Here is a 22,606-nt window from a genome sequence, read left to right as displayed (position 1 = left end):
ACTCCTTTTAGACTGTTTAATGTTATCATTTAAAATATTTGGAACACCCTCTCTGAAAGCATATCTATAATTTTCTCCCAATAAAGTATTGGTAAAATAAAGATTGTAAAAGAAAAAATGCTTCTAAATACACTAAGGTGATTGGGAATGTACTTGAAAGTGTATACAAGTATAAAATATCCAGCGTTCATTTAATTTATTCATTTATTGAACAATTATTGAACAAAACTTAGATGCCACAAACAGAAGTTTTAATAGCATACAAGTTTCCTAAGCAAATTAATTCAATTTCTAGGACTTATAACTAGATATGTGGACATTTCTGGCCTTTCTGAAATTTCTTTACCATTTTTTCTTAAAATTATTGAGTAAATTTGGGGGTCCTTTTAGTTAAATAAAAATATAGTACATTTAGAAATGCTAGAAAAAGAAAGCATCTAACTGCTTTTTAAAGAGATTGATGAATTATTTTTAAAATACCAAATTTATTTTTAAGGATCCTGTTTATTCAGTTTTCATATAGAAAATGATGCTATAGTGTAGCTTGAAATAATGACCTAATTTTTTCCTCCTTGGCAAGATAATTTTAGAGACTGAAAAAGCACAAAATAAATCTCCTTCCAGACTTGATTCCTTTGTCAAGACTTTAGAAGCAGACAGAGATTACTACAAGAGTGAAGCTCAAAATTTGAGAAAGATGATCAGAAATAGATCTAAAAGTCCAAGACGCCCATCTCCATCTTCCCGGGTATGTTTTGGAAACTTACAAATATTTTGGAGTTTGTTGCTCAAACACTTTTATTCTTTGATTTACCTAATATGCAACTAATTCATTTTGATTTGGCATGAATTGGTATATCCAAGAACTGGGGAGACAGAGGTCTCTTTGATGGCACAGTGGACCGTTGAATTTAGTTCTTTATCTCTGGTATTGGTAGTAGTTGGGAGGTAATCAGATAAATGTGGACCACTTTGGGATGAACCTGTTTAAAAGAGAAGTGATTTTTAAAACTTTTTACATCATTTCCTTTCATTGTATAGTCATGTTTGCTTGAGTAGAGATTGTGTACTGCTATTAGTAGCACTGTTTTCTTAGAACCACATGTCAAAGAAGAATTTCAGATTTCTTATATAATAATTGTAGGGTACAAACTGTGATGTAGAGCTTTTGAAGACAACAAGAGACCGTGAAGAACTTAAATGCATGCTGGAAAAATATGAGCGTCATTTGGCAGAAATTCAGGGTAATGTCAAGGTTCTTACATCTGAGAGAGACAAGACCTTTCTTCTTTATGAACAGGTAAATTTATAAATAACATATCTAAGTAACAATGCGCAATTTTCAAGATATGTAATTTTTTAAGTTCTATAAGAATGCTTAAATCTGCCAATCAAATTAACCTAACATTTGGGAATTACTTTGTGCTTAAGGTATTCTTAATGAAATGTAATGTGTTTCCAACACAATAAGTGTATGTGTACACATACACACACATACACACGTTTATCCTCATATCCAAAAAGATCATGTACATGTATAGAAATAGTCTGATTTTTGGCATGAGAAATGAGGAAAGTGTTAAATGATAGGAAATAGTGAGTTCAAGGTAAACAGATTGGGATTTGGGGGTTACAAAAGGCTAATATCACTCTGATATACTGTCAGTCACTTTAGGAACTGCTTATAATTTGCTTAATTTAGGAGAGTAAAATGAGTTTGTAGTTTATATCCATTTTTAGCTTAAAGTTATATATATATCTCTTATTAATCATATAGCTTATTTACTCAACAAATATTAAACCCCATAAATCACCAACATAATTTATTTTAAAAATACCAAATTTTATTAAGAATTATAGCTACTATATGCAGAGTTCTGAGCTTGACACTCTAAGAGATAGAAAAAAATGATAAAATACCAACACTGTTTTCTATGTTCACAGTCTACTTGGGGAGATAAAGTATATTGTCTTGTACGTATTTTTTGTTACTTAAGTATAAGTGTTCCAGAAGCTGTTGTAAGAAATAAAAGAAGTGGGTATTTTTAGTTGTTGTGATCAAGGAAATCTTTGCTAGATGATATGGAATTTGAGTCCTGAAGGAAGAATGGAGTTCCTATTATCTTGAAAGGGGTAAGAAGGAACATTCCAGACCAAAGGAATGGTGTGAGGCAAAGGATAAAGGCAGGAAAATCAGTAGATAAATGGATCAAATTAAGACTAGACTAAAAGCTATATGCCATTGGAGTAAGGGGGAGCTAAGGCTTGAGAGGTAAACTGGACTAGAGCAGGGGTCTGCAAACCTCTTCTGTAAATGTCCAGAAAATCTTGGGCTCTACAGGCCACGCAATCTCATAGCTATTCAACTCTGTCATAGTGAGGAAGTAGCTATAGACAATTTACAAATGAATGAGTTTGGTTGTGTTACAATATAACTTTACTTTTGGACACGGAAATTTGAATTTCATATTATTTTTACCTATGATACATATTATGAAATTTTTTTTTGTTTTTTTTGATCATTTAAAAAATGTAAAAAACATTCTCAGCTTTAAGACCTACAAAAACAGGAGGCAGGCTCGATTTGGTCTGTGAGCTACATGTAGTTTGCCAACTTCTGAAGTACATGTAGAGGCTGTTTAATGGGCCATATAAGGGGTTTATACTTTGCTTTATAAGCAATGGGCAATCTGTTTTTGTTTTGTTTTGTTTTGTTTTAGGGCAGAAGAAATAACCAAAGCCACATTTTTATAATTTTAACCTGTTAACAATTTTATATTATCTCTTTCATAATCTTTCTATTTTTTTATATAACAATTTCTTTTTCAAGAGAATTGGAGGATGGAGAAACTGTGGACTTTTTGGAAGGCTGTGAGAGCAATCCATGCATGAGGCTAGTGTGCTATCAGTGGAAATAAGGATAGGGAGAGATGCAATAGACACTGTAACAGAAGCCTTAACAAGATCTGGTTTTAGCAAAAAGGAGGGATGAATGGACCTGACAAGTTCTTTTTTGAATGACTGAAGAATTTTGGTAGAAAAAGAAATAGCAAAACCATTGGTGATTTGAGGGAAAAGATGTATTGTTTTCAGATAGAGTAAGATGATGGTCATACAATCAGGTGGTAATTGCATTCAGGCAGAAAATGTGAGACTGGAGTGGGGAGAGAGGTAAGAGCTGAATATGTAGGTGGAGAATTCATCTTCTTAGAGATGAGTTTGTGGCCTTCAGAGTAGATGAGGTGTCTCAATGAGAAAGCTATAGAGGAACAGATGTAATGTTGGATGTTTTTTCCAATTAGTATGGGAACGTTTAAAAGAGATAAAGAAGATAGGAAACTAAGGTAAAACAGTATTAAGCCCAAGGAAGGAAAGAGTCTAAAACAGGGTGTTGAAGACAATGTCAAATGTTGCCAAATATCAAAAATGGGAACTGAGAAAAGACCATTTGGGGAGGTGATTATTTGAAATTCTGCCAAATGGTGGGTATAGGAGCCAGGTAGTTTACACTGGGGTGGGAGAGTAGGTGCTGAGGAACAGGCAAATGGGTTACAAAGCATTGTGCTTAAAAAAAAATATGTCAAATGCAAAAGAGATATGGGTTGGTAAATTGGGCAGCAAGGTTAAATGACAGTTTTTCAAGATATGGGAGCCATGTGTTATGGTAGAAGGCAGGGGACAAAGAGCCAGTGGAGAGGGTGCTATTCAAAGCGAGAGGAAATAATTATACAGCTGAGTCTTAAACAAGGTGGGACTAGGGGTGCCAACCCTCCTGCACAGTTGAAAATCTTTGTATAACTTTTGACTCCCAAAAATTTAATTGCAACTAGCCTACTGTTGACCAGAAGCTTTCTGATAACATAGTCAATTAACACATTTCTTATATATGTATTATATACTTATTCTTCCAATAAAATAAGTTAGGGAAGAGAAAATGTTAGTAAGAAAATCATGAGGAGGAGAAAATACATTTATAATACTATACTGTATTTGTTGAAAAAATCTGTATATGAGTGGACCTGTGTATAAGTTCAAACCCATGTTGTTCAAGGGTCATCTGTAATCGAGTCAGGAGTATCTTAGAAGGCATTTCAGGAGATGAAGTCCAGGATTCTGGTAAAAGCTTTGCTATGGAGATTGGGAAGTAATATATCTTCCTCTGAGTCTTGGAGACCAGCTCAATAGGTAGTGATCAAAATCAAGAAAGATTAGGAACTTTTAAGTAGCACAGTAGGATAAGAAATTATCTGTAGGTGTGGAATAGGTTTGCGACCTGAGGATGGTTGAACAAGTGTGAGAGAGTATACTGGGCTGTCAGTAAGGATTGATGAGCCTTCTGTTAGGGTAAAAGTAGCCAGGACATGGAAGTGGCATATACATTTATTAGAGAAAGATGGGAACACTGTAATTAATTTATTTACCTGAATTTTGCTGAATTCAAATTTATATCACAAAAATTAGTAAAATATTCTCTCTTATATTGACTGCCTCCAAATTAATTTTAAAAAATTTTTGGCAAAGATATTATAAACCAGACTTCTATTTTTATGTATTCACTTGCATTTTTCGACATCATTTGCATTATTTATATAAACTCATTAAAAAACATTATCCTGTTGCATCCATTTTTATAAATGGTTTGTATTTTAACTGGCTGGATATAAGGTAGCTATATTTATGTCTTTTCTAAAGCTTGTTAAATAGAAGTCTATGTATTTAAATAATAGGCACAGGAAGAAATTGCCCGACTTCGACGAGAAATGATGAAAAACTGTAAGTCTCCTAAATCAACAACAGCACATGCCATCCTCCGGCGGGTGGAGACTGAAAGAGATGTGGCCTTCACTGATTTACGAAGAATGACCACAGAACGAGACAGCCTGAGGGAAAGGCTAAAGGTTTGGATGAATTTTATCTGTATGACCATTTGTGAAACACAATGTAGTGACATTGAAAACATTTTGTTTTGTTTTTGTTTTTTAAACAGATTGCCCAAGAGACAGCATTTAATGAGAAGGCTCACTTGGAACAAAGGATAGAAGAGCTGGAGTGTACTGTTCATAATGTAAAGAAAAATCATTTTTGTGTTTTCAGCCATAAACTGTCAATAGCTTCCCCCTTTCCCTTTTTTACTATATTCAGAGAAGTTCTTTTATTTTTCTAAGATAGTGTTAGTAATCCTAAAACATTTTAGGTGGTATGTATGGTATAAATTATCACTTTTTCATTGTTTATTTCCTTCCACAAAAAATGTAAGTGAAGTATTTTTTCTTTTAGGTTGCAAAGTGTGTTCTTTTTTTAAAAAACCCATTAGGGATACATCTGTGGGGTTTTAGCAACTTTCTCATCTGTGGGGGATTTTAGCAACTTTCTTATCTCCCTGTTTCATTAAAGATAATGTTTCCAGATACAGAGAAACTGGCTTATTCTACCGAAAGAGTAGCTAAGGTAGAAGAAATTATTATGAAATGAAAATTATGAGAAGAATATATTTAAACTGAATTTAAATGTGAAGCATCACCTTTTTGCTAATCAAGAATTTTAGATGCTATGAATATATATTTGAGATGTTACGACTATATAAACAAAATTAGGGGAATTTGACTTCTGTTAACCAAATTTAATTGAATATATTTATACATTCATCTGTGTTGTAATGAGGGGAAAAAAAGCATTACTCAGGAGAGAAAAAACATTTTTTTTCATAATTCCACTTTATATGTATAACTTATTAATGTTGAACAACAAATACGTCCTTTTGCAAATAAGATATATATGCTGCAGTCAAAATGAACCAGATTGAAAATGTAGATGCATGTACTCTGATAGGCTTTATGCCCAGGCTGTGCAGTGGCTTGTTCTTGTTCCTACTCCACAATACCTTGTCCATACGGCCTCCCACAACATTCAAGTCTAATATGATCATCTCCTGGTATAAATCTTGTCATATGCCACAGTTTGCACAAAGAGAGGATGTCTCTTTAAGAAGATTTTGTTAGTGGTGGCAGTAACCTTATCATTCTACTTGTATAGCTTGATGATGAACGGATGGAGCAAATGTCAAATATGACTTTGATGAAGGAAACCATAACCACTGTGGAAAAAGAAATGAAATCACTAGCAAGAAAGGCAATGGATACTGAAAGTGAACTTGGCAGACAAAAGGCAGAGAATAATTCTTTGAGGTAAATTACCTTTAAACAACTAGTTTACTATAACTACTAGATTCTACTTTTTGTAGAGTATTTTATAATGATAATTAAGTTGTTGACTTTAATTTCTGAGAGGATTATTATGAAGCAGTTGTAGAAACCTCAGCACACATTAAATGATTTCCCAAAGATCACTTATAGACTAGTAATGCCATACTTAACTAGGAGTCAGACTTCTAGTAATCGTCATCTTACATTTGCAGAAAGCCTAATGTTTAACTCAAATAGCTTTTACAAAGTCCTTCTGGGCACAGAGGATATTTGACTTTGGTGTTTGAACATGTAGGAAAATGTAAGGGAACTTGTGTTAATTGAATACCAAGTAGGTTCTTAGCTCTTCCTACATAGTGGTATGGTAGCAGAAGAAATTCCAATTAAAGCAACCTACAGGCAATAAATGTAAGGGAATAAGTTCTTAAAGACCTCCATGTTAGCAATTTTACTTTTAGTGTCTGTTGATATGAGAGAATTCTACAGATTCAGTAATGTTGAATTGCTGTGCATCTGTGAACATTTGAAAAATAGTATTTCATATGAGTGTGAAATATTAAGTCTACAGATAATACTTGGTTCACATAAGAGTTCCCAGATTTCCCTCTCCGATCTTTCAAGGGTCTGTGGTACATATATTGAAATCACTTGTCAGGACAGATAATGACTCAAATTTTTCCTTCATTTATTTCTAAATTTCCTCTTTAAAAGGATAGTACAGACAAAGAAATCTTGGAGAAGAGAGAAAAGAAAAGAAATTAAAAGAAATTTCTTTTAAATTTAAAAGAAAATTTAAATCATCCATGATTCCATAACTCAGTGAAAACTATTATTAATATAGATCTCTTTCTAACCAGGAATATTTCCATCCATGTTATGTAAGCTTTCTGTGTAATTGATGTCATTCTATATTAGGTTATATATTTGGCCAGTTTCACTTAATTGTAAATCATAAGCATTGCCTGTGTCATTAGAAGTTCCTGGAAAGCATTTTAGTAGCTTACTAAAATATTCTATCAGATAGATGTATATTTGGAGGAGAATTTTTGCATACATTTGTTTTCTCTTAATAGTATCAGTAGAACCTAGTTGGCATACATACAGTAAACTGCACATATTTAAAGTGTTCAGTTTGGTAAGTATCTATATCTATATCTATATCTATATCTATATATCTAAACCATCAGCACAATCAAGATAGTGGCCTTACCCATCACTCCCAAAAATTTCCTCATGCCCCTCTGTAACTTCTCACCTACCCTGCCAATCCCTAGACAACCACTGATTTGCTTTCTGTCCTAGAGATTTGTTTTGGTTTTCTAAAATGTTATATAAATGAAATCATATAGTATATATTCTTTTAGTGGGATGCTTTCCCTCAGCATAATTATTTTGAAATTTATCCTTGTTGTATAATTAGTAGTTTATTCCTTTCTGTTCCTGAGTAGTATTCCATTGTGTGAACATATGGACATTTTGGTTGTTTCCAGTTTGGGCCTATAACAAATAAAACATTCATGTACATTCTTATATGAGTCTTTGTATGGACATAAGCTTTTATTTTTCTTGGATGAATACCTAAGAGTAGAGTGACTGAGTCATGTGATGGATATATGTTTAATTTTGAAGAAACTATTAAACTGTTTTCCAAAGTGGTTGTACTATTTTATTTTACATTTACACCAGTAGTGTATGAGTGTTCCAGGTGTTATGTAGCCTCATCAACACTTGGTATGCATTATCTTTTTAATCTTAACCATTCTAATAGGTATGTATTACGGTTTTAATTTGCCCTCCCTAATGACTAATGGTTTTGAGTATCTGAGCATGTGCTTATGTACCATACATTTATCCTCTTTAGTATCTGTTCAAATCTTTTGCACACTTTTATTGAATTGTTTATATTATTATCAAGTTGTAAAAGTCCTTTCTAAATTCTAAGTCCTACTTCAGGTATATTTTGCAAATATTTTCTCCCACTCTGTGGCTTACCTTTATATTAACTATCTTTCATTTATTTTTCTTAAATATTTTATTTATTTATTTGACAGAGAGAGACACAGTGAGAGAGGGAACACAAGCAGGGGGAGTGGGAGAGGGAGAAGCAGGCTTCTCGCTGAGCAGGGAGCCCAATGCAGGGCTCGATCCCAGGACCCTGGGATCATGACCTGAGCCGAAGGCAAATGCTTGATGACTGAGCCACCCAGGCGCCCTTCCTAACTATCTTTTTAAGAGCAGATTTTTTTTCATTTTGATTAAGTGAAATTTATTGATTTTTAAAAAATTATAGCCAACCTTTTGTATTCTTTTAAAGAAATCATTGTCAAGTGTTGTAAGGTCACTGAGGTTTTTGTTTTGTGTTTTCTTCTAGCAATTTTATAGCTCTTAATATTTAAATCTGCTATTCATGTCAAAGTTTTTGTATATGGTCAAGGTATAGATCAAAGTTCACCTTTTTTTGCATAAGGATATCCAGTTGTTCCAGTATTTGTTGAAAAACTATGCTTTCTTGTTTTTGTGCTTTGTAGAAGATCATTTGTCCTTATATGTATAGGTCTTTTCTTGATTATCTATTTTATTTGATGGATCTATTTATATATTTCAATCCCAGTATAACCCGCCTGATTACTTTTTTTTAAGTCTTCAAATTAGGTAATGTTAGTCCTCCAACTTTGTTCTTTCTCAAAATAGTTTTGGCTATTCTAATTCCTTTGTATTTTATTTTAATTTTAAAATCATTTTCACAGTATATAAAAAAAAACCCGCTTGGGAATTTGATTGGAATTGGGGAAAGTGACATCTGAATTTCAAGTGTTCCCACTCATAAACACAGTATTTCTCTCCATTGTTTAGATCTTTAATTTCCCTCAGCAATGTTTTGTAGTGTATAGGTCCTTTACTACTTTTGTCAGATTTATATGCGTATTTCCTATTTTTTTTGATGCTGTTGTAAATGGAATTTTAAAATTTCACTTTCTGATTGTTTATTGTTTGTATATGAAAATACAGTTGTTTTTAAAAATGAACTTTGTGTTTTTCAACAATTTTAGATTAATAGAGCAATTGTGAAGAAAGTAGAGTTCCTATATACTTCATACCCAATTTACTGTCTTATTGACATCTTACATTAGTACATTTGTTAGAATTAATGAATCAATTATTTGATACATTATTAACTGAAGTCCATACTTTATTCAGATTTCCTTAGTTTTCCCCTAATGTCCTTTTCTGTTCCAGGATCCCCTCCAGAACACTAACATTACATTTAGTTGTCTTGTCTCCTTAGGCTTCTATTGGCTATGACAGTTTCAGACTTTCCTTGTTTTTGATGACCTTGACAGTTTTGAGGAGTACTGATTAGGTATTTTGTAGAATGTCTCTCAGTTGGGGTTTGTCTGCTGTTTTTGTCATGATTAAACTGGGTAATTTGTTTTTGAGAGAAAGGTCACAGATGTAAAATTCCATTTTAGGGTACATATATATCTAGGGTATAATGGGTATGTACTGTCCATAGGATTTATTACTGTTGATTTTGACCTTTATCACCTGGTTGAGGAAATGTTTGCCTTTTCCAGAATGTCATATAATGGAAATCCTGCAGTATACAACCTTTTCAGACCAGCTTCTTTCACTTAGCAATGTGCGTTTTGGTTCATTCATGTTTTTTTCATACCTAGATAGTTTATTTATCATCGAATAATAACCTATCATATGTATATTCTACAGTGTGTTTATCCATGTACCTGTTGAAGGACATCTTGGTTGCTTCCAGTTTTTGGTAATTATGAATAAAGCTGCTATAAACTTTCATGTGCACATTTTTGTGTGGACATAGGTTTTCAGATCCGTTCAGTAAATACCTAGGAGCACAATTGCTGAATCATAGATTAAAACTATATTCAGCTTTATAAGAAACTGCCTAACTCTTTCAAAGTGACTGTACCATTTTGCATTCCCACTGGCAATGAATCAGTTTCTGTTGCTCCATATCCTTGTTGGTATTTGGTATTGTCGCATTTTTGTATTTTAGCTATTATAAGTGTGTAGCAATATTTCATTGTTTTAATTTGCAGTTTGCTAATGACATGATGTGGAGCATCTTTTCATTGTTACTTGCCATCTTTATATTTTCTTTGGTGAGGTATCTGTTTAGATATTTTGCCCATTTTTCAATTTTTTGTTTACTTTTGTTGAGTTTTAAGAATTGACCTGTACTGGGGTGCCTGGGTGGCTCAGTCGTTAAGCATCTGCCTTCAGCTCAGGTCATGATCCCAGGGTCCTGGGATCGAGCCCCGCATCGGGCTCCCTGCTCGGCAGGAAGCCTGCTTCTCCCTCTCCCACTGCCCCTGCTTGTGTTCCCTCTCTCGCTATGTCTCTGTCAAATAAATAAAGAAAATCTAAAAAAAAAAAAGAATTGACCTGTACCTCTGAAACAAATAATACATTATATGTTTAAAAAAAAAAAAAAGAAGATAGTAGGAAGGGAAAAATGAAGGGGGAGAAATCAGAGGGGGAGACGAACCATGAGAGACTATGGACTCAGAAACAAATGGAGGGGGGTGCCTGGGTGGCTCAGTCGTTAAGCATCTGCCTTCAGCTCAGGTCATGATCTCAGGGTCCTGGGATCGAGCCCCACATCAGGTTCCCTGCTCGGTGTGAGGCCTGCTTCTCCCTTTCCCACTCCCCCTGCTTGTGTTCCCTCTCTCGCTGTGTCTCTCTCTGTCAAATAAATAAATAAAATCTTAAAAAAAAAAAAAAAGAAACGGAGGGTTCTAGAGGGGAGGGGGTAGGGGGATGGGTTAGCCTGGTGATGGGTATTAAAGAGGGCACGTACTGAATGGAAAAAAATAAATAAATGTTACCAATTTTATACTACCCCCCCAAAAAAGAATTCTTTGAATATTTTGGATACATGTTATCGGATATGTGGTTTGCAGATATATTCTCTCCATCTGTGCCTTGTGCTTTCATTCTTTTAATGGTGTCTTTTGCAGAGCAGAAATTTTAAATTTTGATAAAGTTCAACTTACCTTTTACTTTCATGGATTGTGTTTTTGGTGTTGTATTTAAAAACTCATTACCAAACCCAAGTGTACATATTTTTTTCCTATGTTTTCTTCTAGAATTTGTATAGTTTTTCATTTTATGCTTAAGTTCAGTGATCTTTGTTGAATTAATTCTGTGAAAGATGTAAAATCTTTATCTCAGTTCACTTAATTTGCATATGGATGTCTTAAAATTGTTCCAGCACCATTTGTTGAAAGACTGCCCTTTCTGTATTCTTTGCCCCTTCGTCAAAGACCAGTTGCTTATATTTGTGTGGTCCTATTTCTGGGATCTCCATTCCATTCCATTGATCTATTTTGTTCATTCTTTTCCCTAACCATGCTGTTTTGATTACTATAACTATGTAGTAAGTCTTGAAACTAGGTAGTGTGAATCCTCCAACTTTCTCTTCATCAATAGTATATTGGCTATTCTTGGTCTTTTGCCTTTCCATGTAAAATTTATAATCAGTACCTCTGATTCTAAAATAAGTATCTATAAAATAGCTTTCTGAGTTTTTAATTGGATTTGCATTGAATCTGTAGATCAAGTTGGGGAGAATGGACATCTTGATATGGAATGTGTCAATCCATGAACATGGAATATTTCTCCATTTATTTAGGTCTTTGATTTCTTTCATCATTGTTTTGTAGTTCCTTGTGTATAGATACTGTGCATTAACTTTGGAAAGTTCTAGGCCATTATTACTTAAAAAATTTTTTAAATTGAAGTATAGTTGACATATATATTTTTCTAAGTGTAGAACATAGTGATTGACAACTATATATATTGTGAAATGTTCACCACAATAAGTGTAGTTACCGTGGATCAATGTACAGGTAGTACAATATTATTGACTATATTACCTATACTGTACTTTTCATCCCCATAACTTATTTTTATTTTATAATTACTTCAAATATTTCCTGTGCTCTTGTTCTCCTTTTTCTCCTTTTGGTATTTGAATTATACTTATAGTTCTTAGATGTTCTGTTTTGTTTTTGTTTTTCTCTTTGCATTTTGCATTACAGTTGGGGAAGTTTTTATTGATCTGTCTTTAAGCTCAGTGATTTATGCTTGACTGTGTGCAATCTACCGATGAGCCCATCAAAGGCATTCTTTATTTTTGTCACAGTATTTTGCTTTCTAGCATTTCCTTTTGTTCCTCTCAGTTTCCATCTCAGTGTTAAAGGCACCCCCTGGTACTGCATATTGTCTATTTTTCCATTAGTGCCCTTAACCAATTAGTCATAGTTATTTAAAATGTCCTGTTTGATAATTCCTGTGTCTGTGCTATATCCGAGTCTGGTTTTATCCTTCCTTTGTGTTTTTGCTTGACTTTTGGCATGCCTTGTAATTTTTTCATTGAAGCCACACATATTGTATTGGGTGTTAACTGAAGTAAATAAGCCTTTAGTGTGAATGTTTATGTTAATTTGGCTGACCGTTGAGCTGTGTTCAATGTCTGTTGTAGATGCAGGTGGCAGAGACTTCAAATTCCTCTGTTGTCCTGATTGTTGTTTTTCCTTTTGACTTTAGGCTTCCTTGGGTACCCTTCCTCAGTGAGAGCATGCATCTTGCAGCTCTTTGGGTTGTGATTCACTGTGATTATCATGGAGCCCTGTTATTGTGGTAAAGGTGAGAGGAGGGAATATGTTCTCTAATCTTGTACTTAAATTTCAGTCTTTTCGTGGACCTGTGTCTCTGGCCTATGATGTTTACAAGTGTTTTTTCCATTGGTATAACTTTTATTTATTTATTTTTTATCCACTTATGTGAGACAGGAAGGCTAGAGAGGGTAAAGTGGGAGAAATGTCCTTTTATAGCTGGGATAAGGCTATGTTTTTACTTGAAGTCTTTTTACTTGAAGAGTAAGCCTTTATTATGGAGAATGTTCTGGGCATATTTCACAATAATTACTTCCCCCTGTCAGAGTCACAGGGGATCTTTCTCAGATCTTTATTGTGAGAACCTAGTGGAGTTCCTGGAGGAACTGAAATATAGGGATCCCTCTAAAACTGGCCTCTAGGAGCTTCTCACTCGTGTAAATACAAACTCAGCCTCCAGCAATGTGTCAAAATTATTATTTAAGTGTTCTTTTTTTTTAAGATTTTTATTTATTTATTTAACAGAGAAACAGCGAGAGAGGGAACACAAGCAGGGGGAGCGGGAGAGGGAGAAGCAGGCTTCCCGCTGAGCAGGGATCCTGATGAGGGGCTCAATCCCAGGACCCCAGGACCATGACCCAAGCTGAAGGCAGATGCCCAACAACTGAGCCACCCAGGCGTCCCTACTTAAGTGTTCTTAACCATTTGTGATTCCAGTGGCTTCTGCTCCAAATGAACAGATCTTGGTTATTCTTTTCAGATTTTGAATTGGCAGTTTATTCTTGTAATTCACTATTCTAATGTGTCACAGAAAGTCTTTGATTTTCATTTTGTTCATTTTTTGTTGTTGTAACAGTGGAAATGATAGTTTCTAAGCTCTTTACTTGTCAGGGTTAAAACCAGAAGTACTACAATTGATTTTTATATATTTATCTGGTATTTTACAACTTTGCTAAATTTACCTTTTAGTTCTAGTTAGCCTTTTTGCAGAATCCATTTAATTTTCTACATAGGTCATTTGCAGATAAAGATAGTTTTACGTGTTCAGTCTGCATGCTTTTTTTTCTTTCTATTTCTTGCCTTACTGCATTGGCTAGAACATCCAGTACAGTGTTGAATAGAAATGATGAAGTGGACGTCCTTGTCTTGTTCCACATTGTAAGGGGAAGCATTTAGATTCTCAATAGTTAGTATGATATTAGCTGTATGTTTTTTGTAGATGTCTTCTTCGAGGTTTAATAAGTTTCCTTTTATTCCTAGATTACTGAGACTTTTTTTTTTTCAGGAATAGATGTGTTTTGTCAAATCAGTCAGGGTATGTTATACTTTCTATAGATTTCTGGTGTCAATTAATGCTTTCTTTAAGATACTTACATTTACTTTTGTAATTGAGATTGGCCAATAACTTGCCTTTCTTGGGCTTCTTAAAATCAGATTTTGGTATCAATGTCATGTAAACCTTACAATAATCTCAATTCATTTCATCTTCTTTTATTACCTGGAAGAGTTGGCATAATATTGAAGTTTTAGTACTTAACCAATGAAGCCTTTTGGGTGCAACTTTTTTTTTTGAGGGAAGTTTTTATTTTGTTTAATGGATAAAGGAACTATTAGAAATTTCTTCTTATGCCATTCAGTTTATATATTTTAAGGCATTTGTTCATTTTCTTTAAATTTTAAAACATTTAGGATAATGTTTACAATATTCTATGAGCATTTTAATGTCTGTAGAATCTGTAGTGATTTCCTCTTTTTTAGTCTGTTATTAGTCTTTTCAAAGGAACAACATTTTGCTTTGATGTTCCTCAATAAGTTTTGTTCTTTATTATTTCCTTCTATTTTCTTTAGATTTATTTTTATTTTTTTTCAAATTTCTTCAGATGAATGCTTATTACTTTTCAGGCTTTTTTTTTTCTCTATAAACAAGTTTCCCTCAAAATACTTACTTGAATGTATTCTACAAGTTTTGTTACATACTTCTTATAAAATATTTTATAATTTTCATCATTACTTCTTACTTGATCTATTGGTTATTTATTAGTGTGATTTTAAGTATCCAAAAACATAATGAATTTTCACTTATCCTTTTGATTGACTTTTTGCTAATTATTTGCAGAACATACTAGATTTCAAATTTTTGAAATGTGTTGCCCTCTGAGGATCAGTTTTTGGTAATTATCTGTGTATGCTTGAGAAATTTATTAATTTTGAAATAGTTTTTGTATTTGTCCCTTAGTTCAGATTTGTAATCATATTATTCAGATATATTACGTATTTGTACTAAATTTAATATCTTATTTACAGGGATTTCATTGAAAGAGTTGTCTAAACTTCTGGCTCCAGCGTCTTACATTTTTGTTCTCTTTTAAACCCACTGTAGTCTGCCTTTTTCTCCTACCATTTTATGAACTTTTTTTCAAGGTAATATTTACTTTCATGTTGCTCAATTCAGTGGTCAGTCCTCAGTCTTCATTTTATTTGACCTATCAGCACCGTTTGACAAAGATGATCAGTTGCGCTTTTTCTCTACTCCTTTAAATACTTTATTTGGCTTCTGAGGTACCATGCTCATTTGATTGTCTTTTCATCTCCTTGGATGTCCTTCTCAGGCTCTTCTGCTAGTTCCTCCTCGTCTCCATGATCTGTAAATGTTGGAGTGTCCCTCAGCTCAGTCCTTAGACCACTTCTTTTCTTGTTTGTGTACTCATCCCTCAATGAACTCATCCAGTCTCATGTATTTACTCTTGACTCTCAAATGTATATCTGTAGCATGGACTTTTTTCTTGAACTCCAGACTTGAATGTCCAACCACCTCCTTCTCATCTTCACTGGGATGCCTAATAGACAACATTTTCAAACCTGAGTTCTGCTATCCACTACCCTTCACCTACCAACACACATTAATCTGCTTTTTCAATCTTCCCATCTCAGTAACTGGAAGGTCTATCCATGCAGTTCTTGGCCAGAAACCTTGAGTAATCGTGATTTCATATATCCATATCCAATGCAGTTTGTATTGTCTTCAAAATGTACTCAAAAGCAGAGCATTTCTCACCACCTCTGTTGTAACCTTGCTGGTATTGAAGGATATTTTTGCTAGGTAGAGAATTCTAAAGGTTGGGGATTATTTTTAACACTTTGATAATATCTTTCCACTGTCATATGACTTACATTATGCTGAGTCAGCTTTCAGTTTATATTTTATAGATCAATATCTTATACTTTATAATATATTCATATCATAGGTTTCATAGTTACATGTACAAAAGGCAAGGGGTTACGGAGAATCTAATAAGAAGCTACATAATCCAACTACATTCAGTATAGTTAAAATATTGTTGTTCCTGTTTTCTGTTTCGTCAGTTGATGAGAAAATTTTAAGTTTTGTCCCATGTGTGAACACTCACTAGAAATTGAGTCCTGAGCACAGTTCAGCACATATCTGGATTTCTGTATCTCTAAACTGAAGTTCCATAGTATTCCAAGCCAAATCAGCCAAAAAGAAATTAATCCATTTCTGTTTGGGTTTCACTGCTGATGAAGAAGAAATTCCCCAGTGTTTCAAAACCAATACTCATTATCTGTGTTCCTATACTGCTTAAATGAACTTTCCTTTCAAACAGGTATATTTTAGTAGCAGAAGTTACTCTGTTTGGGTTTCTATGTCAGAAAACAATAGTAAAGAGCTAGAGTATTTTCAGAACATTTTCTGGAAGTAGATTTAAAAAAAAAATCTGTGTGTCTATCTGCTTATCAAACATCTCTAGGCCCAAGAAGAATTTTCCATATAGTTGAATGATTGGTAGAGCTATCTGTTAATAAAAAGTTAGTTTGGGTCTTTGTGTCTAGTGATTCCAAGACTGTTTCAGTTTGAGTCTGGGTATTTGAGACTAAAAAGATTTCAGTATTAAAATCTATTGTAGATGACATGATATTCTATGTTGAAAATCCAAAAGAATCAACAAAAAATCTAGAACTAATAAGCAGTTACTACAAGGTTGCAGGATATGTGGTTAATATACAAAATCAATTGCTTTTTTTTATATTAGCAATGAAGAAGTGGAATTTAAAATTGAAAACACAATACAATTTATATTAGTACTTCCCAAGATGAAATACTTAAGTATAAATCTAACAAATTATGTATAAGATTTGTATGAGAAAAAGTACAAAACTGGTGAAAGAAATCAAAGAGGAACTAAATAAACTGAAAAATATTCTAGGGGTGCCTGGGTTAGCTCAGTTGGTTAAGCATCTTACTCTTGATTTTGGCATGGGTCATGATCTCAGGGTCATGAGATCAGGCCCTGAATTGGGCTCTGTGCTCAGCAGGGAGTCTGCTTGAGGATTCTCTCTCCCTCTCCCTCTGCCCCTCTCCCCTCTCTCAAATAAATAAATCTTTTTTAAAAAAGAAAGACCCAGTGATTACAGATGACATTGTCAGCCAATCCCCATGCAGGAGTGAGGACATGTCCTGCAAATCCCGTGGTGTTCTTTGATGTCAGCATTGGCGGCCAGGAAGTTGGCCGCATGAAGATCAACCTCTTTGTGGACGTTGTGCCTAAGACGGCCGAGAATTTTAAGCAGTTCTGCACTGGAGAATTCAGAAAAGATGGGGTTCTGGTAGGATACAAAGGGAACACCTTCCACAGGGTCATAAAGGATTTCATGATTCAGGGTGGGGATTTTGTTAATGGAAATGGTACTGGAGTTGCCAGTATTTACCAGGGGCCATTTGCAGATGAAAATTTTAAACAGACACTCAGCTCCAGGCCTGCTTTCCATGGCAAACAGTGGTCCCAGTACAAATGGCTGCCAGTTCTTCATCACCTGCTCTAAATGTGATTGGCTGGATGGGAAGTACGTAGTGTTTGGAAAAATCACTGATGGACTTATAGCGATGCGAAAGATTGAGAATGTTCTCACAGGCCCCAACAATAAGCCCAGGCTCCCTGTGGTGATCTCACAGTGTGGGGAGATGTAGTCCAGAGCAAGACTGATCAGACCTCTACCTCTCTGCCATTGTAGGCCTTCCCTTGCTCTGGGTGGCACTCTTGAGTAAGATAATCCGGATTGGCCCCTGTGTTTGCTTCCCTGCCTGCTGCGGCCCTTTTTGATCAAGAGACCTTGGAAATGTCACAAATTCAGAACCCAAGATTTTCTGTTTAAGTTTTCAATTGTGAATAAAGTTTTGTTTTGTTTTGGTAAAAAAGAAAAAGAAAAAAAAATTCTATGTTCATGGATAGGAAAACATAATATTTTAGATGTCCATTCTTCTCAACTTGATCTATAGATTCAGTAAGTTCTAGTCAAAATCACAGCAAGTTATTTGTGGATATCAATGAACAGATTTTAAATATATGGGGAAGCAAAAGAATAGGCAACAGAAAATTGAAGAAAAACTAAGGTGGAGCACTGACAGTACTTGACTGCAAGACTCACTATAAAGCTACAGTAATCAAGATAGTGTGGTATTGGTAAAAGAATAGACAAATAGCAATGGTACAGAATAGAGAGCCCAGAAATAGACCCACATAAATACAGTCAACTGATCTTTGACAAAGAAGCAAAGGCAATATAATAGAGCAGAGATAGTCTTTTCCACAAATGGTACTGAAACAACTAGATATCCACATGCCAAAAAAAAAAAAAAAAATTGCAACACAGATATCACACCTTCAAATCAACTCAAAATGGATCATATTCCTGAATGTAACATGCAAAACTGTAAAACCTCTAGAAGATAACAGGAGAAAACCTAGATGACCTTCAGTATGTTGATGACTTTTTAGGTATAACAGCAAAGGCACAATCCACACAAGAAATAATTGATTAACTGTACTTCATTAAAACTAAAGACTTCTGCTCTGCAAAAGACAATGTCAAGAATATGAGAAGCCAAGCCACAGACTGGGAGAAAATATTTGCAAAAGGCACAGCTGATAAAGAACTGTTATCTAAAACATACAAAGAACTCTTTAAAAACTCAATAAGAAAACAAACAACCCAATTAAAGAATGGGCCAAAGACCTTAGCGGACCTTCACAAAGATATACAGATGGCAAGTAAGCATATGAAAAGATGCTCTACATCGTAGGTCATCAGGGAAATGCAAAGTAAAACAACAGTGAGATACCATTACATACCTATTGGAATGGACAAAATCTGAATCACTGACAAATGCTGGTGAGGATGTGGATCAACAGGAACTCTTATTCATTGCTGGTGGGAATTCAAAACGGTACAGCCACTTTTATTAGACAGTTTGGCAGTTTCTACAAAGCCAAATACACTCTTACCATATAGTGCTCTGTTGTATTTACTCAAAGTAGTTGAAATCTTAGGTGCACAGAAAAACCTGCACACGATATTTATAGTAGCTTTAATCATAATTGCCCAAGCTTGGAAGCAACCAAAAATCTCTTCTAGGACTCTGGGCATTTGAAAGAAAAAAAAAAGTAGGTTGTTTAAAGTTCTAAATATATCTTAGAGGAGTTGTAAGAGTCTTTTTTGACATCAGTGTTAAAAGAATCTGCAAAAGAAGCTACCAGCTTTATTTCTAAAGTTTCTATTGCTTAAATGTCTGTTTTAGGTGTGGTTTATCAGTCAGTGATTTAAAGGTCTGATTTGAGAACTTCTGATTATGTGTGTAGTTTTCTATTTTGTTTTTCTTAATAGATAGATCCCTGTGTTGTGCAGGGGGATATGGCTATTTTGGAAAGTATATGGCTGCAATGCAATTTAACAGCCTAAGAATAGCCACAGTGTGCACTGGAAGGTTTTGCACAATCCTGTGTCTTTCAGGACTCATCATTATCATGTGAATTGATAGGCTTGCTATATTTATGCTTCTGATTTTAGCATGCATTTTTTAAAGATTTTTAAAAATCTTTAAATGCAGAGATTACTGCACCCAATGTGGGGCTTGAACCTACAACCTTGATGAGATCAAGAGTTGCATGCTCCACTGACCGAGCCAGTCAGGCACCCCCTTAGCATGCATTTTTAAATGCTGCTTTACAAGAAAAAAAGCTAAAAAAATAATTTGTCAATGCATATGAAAAGATTCTTCATTTAGACTACAGTGGAATTTCACTATACTTTCAAAAAATTTTCTTATTATACTCACAAATGTGATTTTCCCAGGACAAGGCTTATCCATTGCACTCTAGATGTGGGAAACTCGACTGCACAATTTGTGGTAGTGGGTGACACTGTGTTCGTGCTTTCCCCTGGTTTTTCTTTGTTGAAGATTTCAGATATTTATGCATTTTCTATTTTTTTTTCACAGTAGATTCTCTTGGTGTGTATATACTGGAGGGGGTTTTGTTTTTATTATTTAGGTTGTGGTGGGGTATTTTTGATAACCTGGTTTAGGAGCTTTCTGTGGGTGTTGTGTCAAGAGTACTTTATGTTTGGGATGCCTGGGTGGCTCAGTCAGTTAAGCATCTGCCTTCAGCTCGGGTCATGATCTCTGGGTCCTGGGATCGAGTCCCACATCCAGCTCCTTGCTCGGCAGGGAGCCTGCTGCTCCCCCTGCTTGTGCACTCTTTCTCTGACAAATAAATAAAATCTTAAAAAAAAAAAAAGTAAATGGCTATTGCTCATATAATACTTTCCAGCCAGAAAATGGTGATTTGGAGGGCTGTTTTATAGGACTGAAAGATATTAAAGATTAAGTGTAAGTGAAAAAAAATCACAATTCAATTTTGAATTTATAGTATGGTAACTTTAAAATATATATTGTGAAAAAATATTGAATGTGAACACCAAAATGCCAATAGTAGCTTTTTATCAAGAACTTTTTACCCTTTATTCTCCAAACTTCCTTTAATGTACTTTCATAAAGAAAATATTAAAAAGAAAAAATGTATATTACAGTCCTTACCAGTTTTTAGATTTAAATACACTAAAAAGTTGATAAAGCATAAAAATTTCAGAATTAGTTTTATTATTAAAATGTTTACAGACTTTTATATGAAAATACAGAAAAAGATCTTTCTGATACTCAGCGACATCTTGCTAAGAAAAAATATGAGCTACAGCTTACTCAGGAGAAAATTATGTGCTTGGATGAAAAAATTGGTGAGTTTTTTTCCCCTGATAAATAAATATATATATTTTAAAGTCTGGTAGAAAAACATGTTTTCTTCTCTTCAGTTATAACATAGATAAACTTGGAAATAGGCCCATAAATTAAAAGTTTATCAATCAAGAATCATGGAAAAATGTGTTTTTTCTTTGATAGTAAAATTTTTTACTTATATTTAGGACCCTAAATACTTAGATATGGCTTCATATTTTTCAATGAAGAAATAGCTAAACAAAGCAATGACACTTTGTAAATTTGTCATGATCCCTTGTAAATTTACAACTGTTTGTACTACATTGTGGCTTGTCAATAGTGTTGTGATGAAATGTGTACATATCTGTATATTATTTTGATGGAAAGTGTACATATATTTGACTGTATGCTATCACTTGGGTTCATAGAGAAAATTGTTTTTATAAAGTGTCATATTTATGTTTCTTACCAGTGATCTCTATGAAAATGTGGTCATAACTTAATCTTCTTATAACTGTAAAATTTTGGTCAGGACTATTAAAAAGCCCATTTTAAAATGGGGAATATTTTTTAACATTTTCTGTTTTGTAGTTAAAAAATGTCTGGCATAAACAATTAGGTGAGTAGAAGTTCTTTTTATTAAGATAGGAAATATTGCAAGAGAATTATAGAAGGGGAATATTAAAGAACTCATTTTTGGATATTTTAAGTCTAAATAAAAATCTAAGGTAAGCAGTTAAATAGATAAGTTTTTATCTCAGAAGAGAAATCTAAGCTAAAGATAAACATCTGGGACACATCAGCATATAAATGATATTTTAAAACCATGAAATTGCCTAGGGAAAATATAGAGAATGAGAAGAGGATCCAGGACTCAGTAAGAAGAAGCCAAAGAAGTAGGAAGAAAACCCAGAAGTGAGTGTTATTTTGGGAGGCAAGAGAGCAAAATACTTTAAAAAGGAGGGTATGATCAATTGTCAGATATCTTTGAGAAGCAAAATAAGATGAGGATGAAAAATATTGATTGGATTTGGCACATTGGAGGTTTTGGTAAAATTGACAGTGAATGGAGTGTTGGATGTGGAAGATGGGTTGTAGGTGGGAAATGATTAGGAAGTGAGGAGGTAGGGACAGGAGAGAATAGAAGTCTCTTAAGCTTAGCAATTAACAGAAGCAGAAAAATGGTATGGTAGCTTGAGTGGGATGTAAGGTTGAGGTTGTTTTTTTTTTTAAAACTAGGAGACCCTAGAGGTGTTTTAGAGTTTTAAAATGTATTTATTTTGGCCAATGGGAATGAACTCATATATCAGAATACCAAAACGTGGTTTGCCTTAAAGACAGTACTCTCTGGAAAAGGGACTTGATGTATTTTTAAGTACTGTATAGATCATCCTCTTGGCATACGGTTTTACCTCTCTTAACACTGCTCTGGATTACTGTTGGCAAGGATTTACCTAGAGGTCTGGTGTAATAGAGCTTCCCTCGTAGAGCTCTAGACCAGGGTTTCTCAAACTTTGGTGTGTGTCAGAATCACTTGGAGAGCTACTAAACATCACGGGAGCTAGGCTCCTTGAAGTAAGATATGGCCAAGGCTTTTCGTATCTTTACTAATTCCTCAAGTGGTTCTCAAACTTTGTCATGCATTAGAATCACATGAGTGGGGTGCTTGTGAAAACATAAATTAC

At 34.2% G+C, this 22,606-nt stretch overlaps 1 protein-coding gene and 1 pseudogene across 1 annotated transcript in view; both read left to right on the top strand.

The window, feature by feature from the left end:
- TSGA10 (testis specific 10) overlaps window positions 1-22,606 on the top strand; it is a 135,337-nt gene that overhangs the window by 33,603 nt on the left and 79,128 nt on the right. Inside the window, exons 5-10 of the mRNA XM_028104067.2 lie at window positions 581-748; window positions 1,145-1,300; window positions 4,728-4,898; window positions 4,988-5,065; window positions 6,034-6,185; window positions 20,826-20,941. Of these exons, the coding sequence (XP_027959868.1) occupies window positions 581-748; window positions 1,145-1,300; window positions 4,728-4,898; window positions 4,988-5,065; window positions 6,034-6,185; window positions 20,826-20,941 (841 nt within the window). The remainder of the gene's footprint in view (window positions 1-580; window positions 749-1,144; window positions 1,301-4,727; window positions 4,899-4,987; window positions 5,066-6,033; window positions 6,186-20,825; window positions 20,942-22,606) is intronic.
- LOC114209847 (peptidyl-prolyl cis-trans isomerase H pseudogene) lies at window positions 17,288-17,840 on the top strand (annotated as a pseudogene).

Source organism: Eumetopias jubatus, unplaced genomic scaffold (assembly GCF_037043125.1).
Source record: "Eumetopias jubatus isolate StellerSeaLion01/CBP00866 unplaced genomic scaffold, mEumJub1_p1.0 scaffold_9, whole genome shotgun sequence".
Classification (NCBI taxonomy): Eukaryota; Metazoa; Chordata; class Mammalia; order Carnivora; family Otariidae; genus Eumetopias; species Eumetopias jubatus.
The sequence above is the reverse complement of the archived record's forward strand: the minus strand, read 5'-3'. Positions and strand labels throughout refer to the sequence as shown.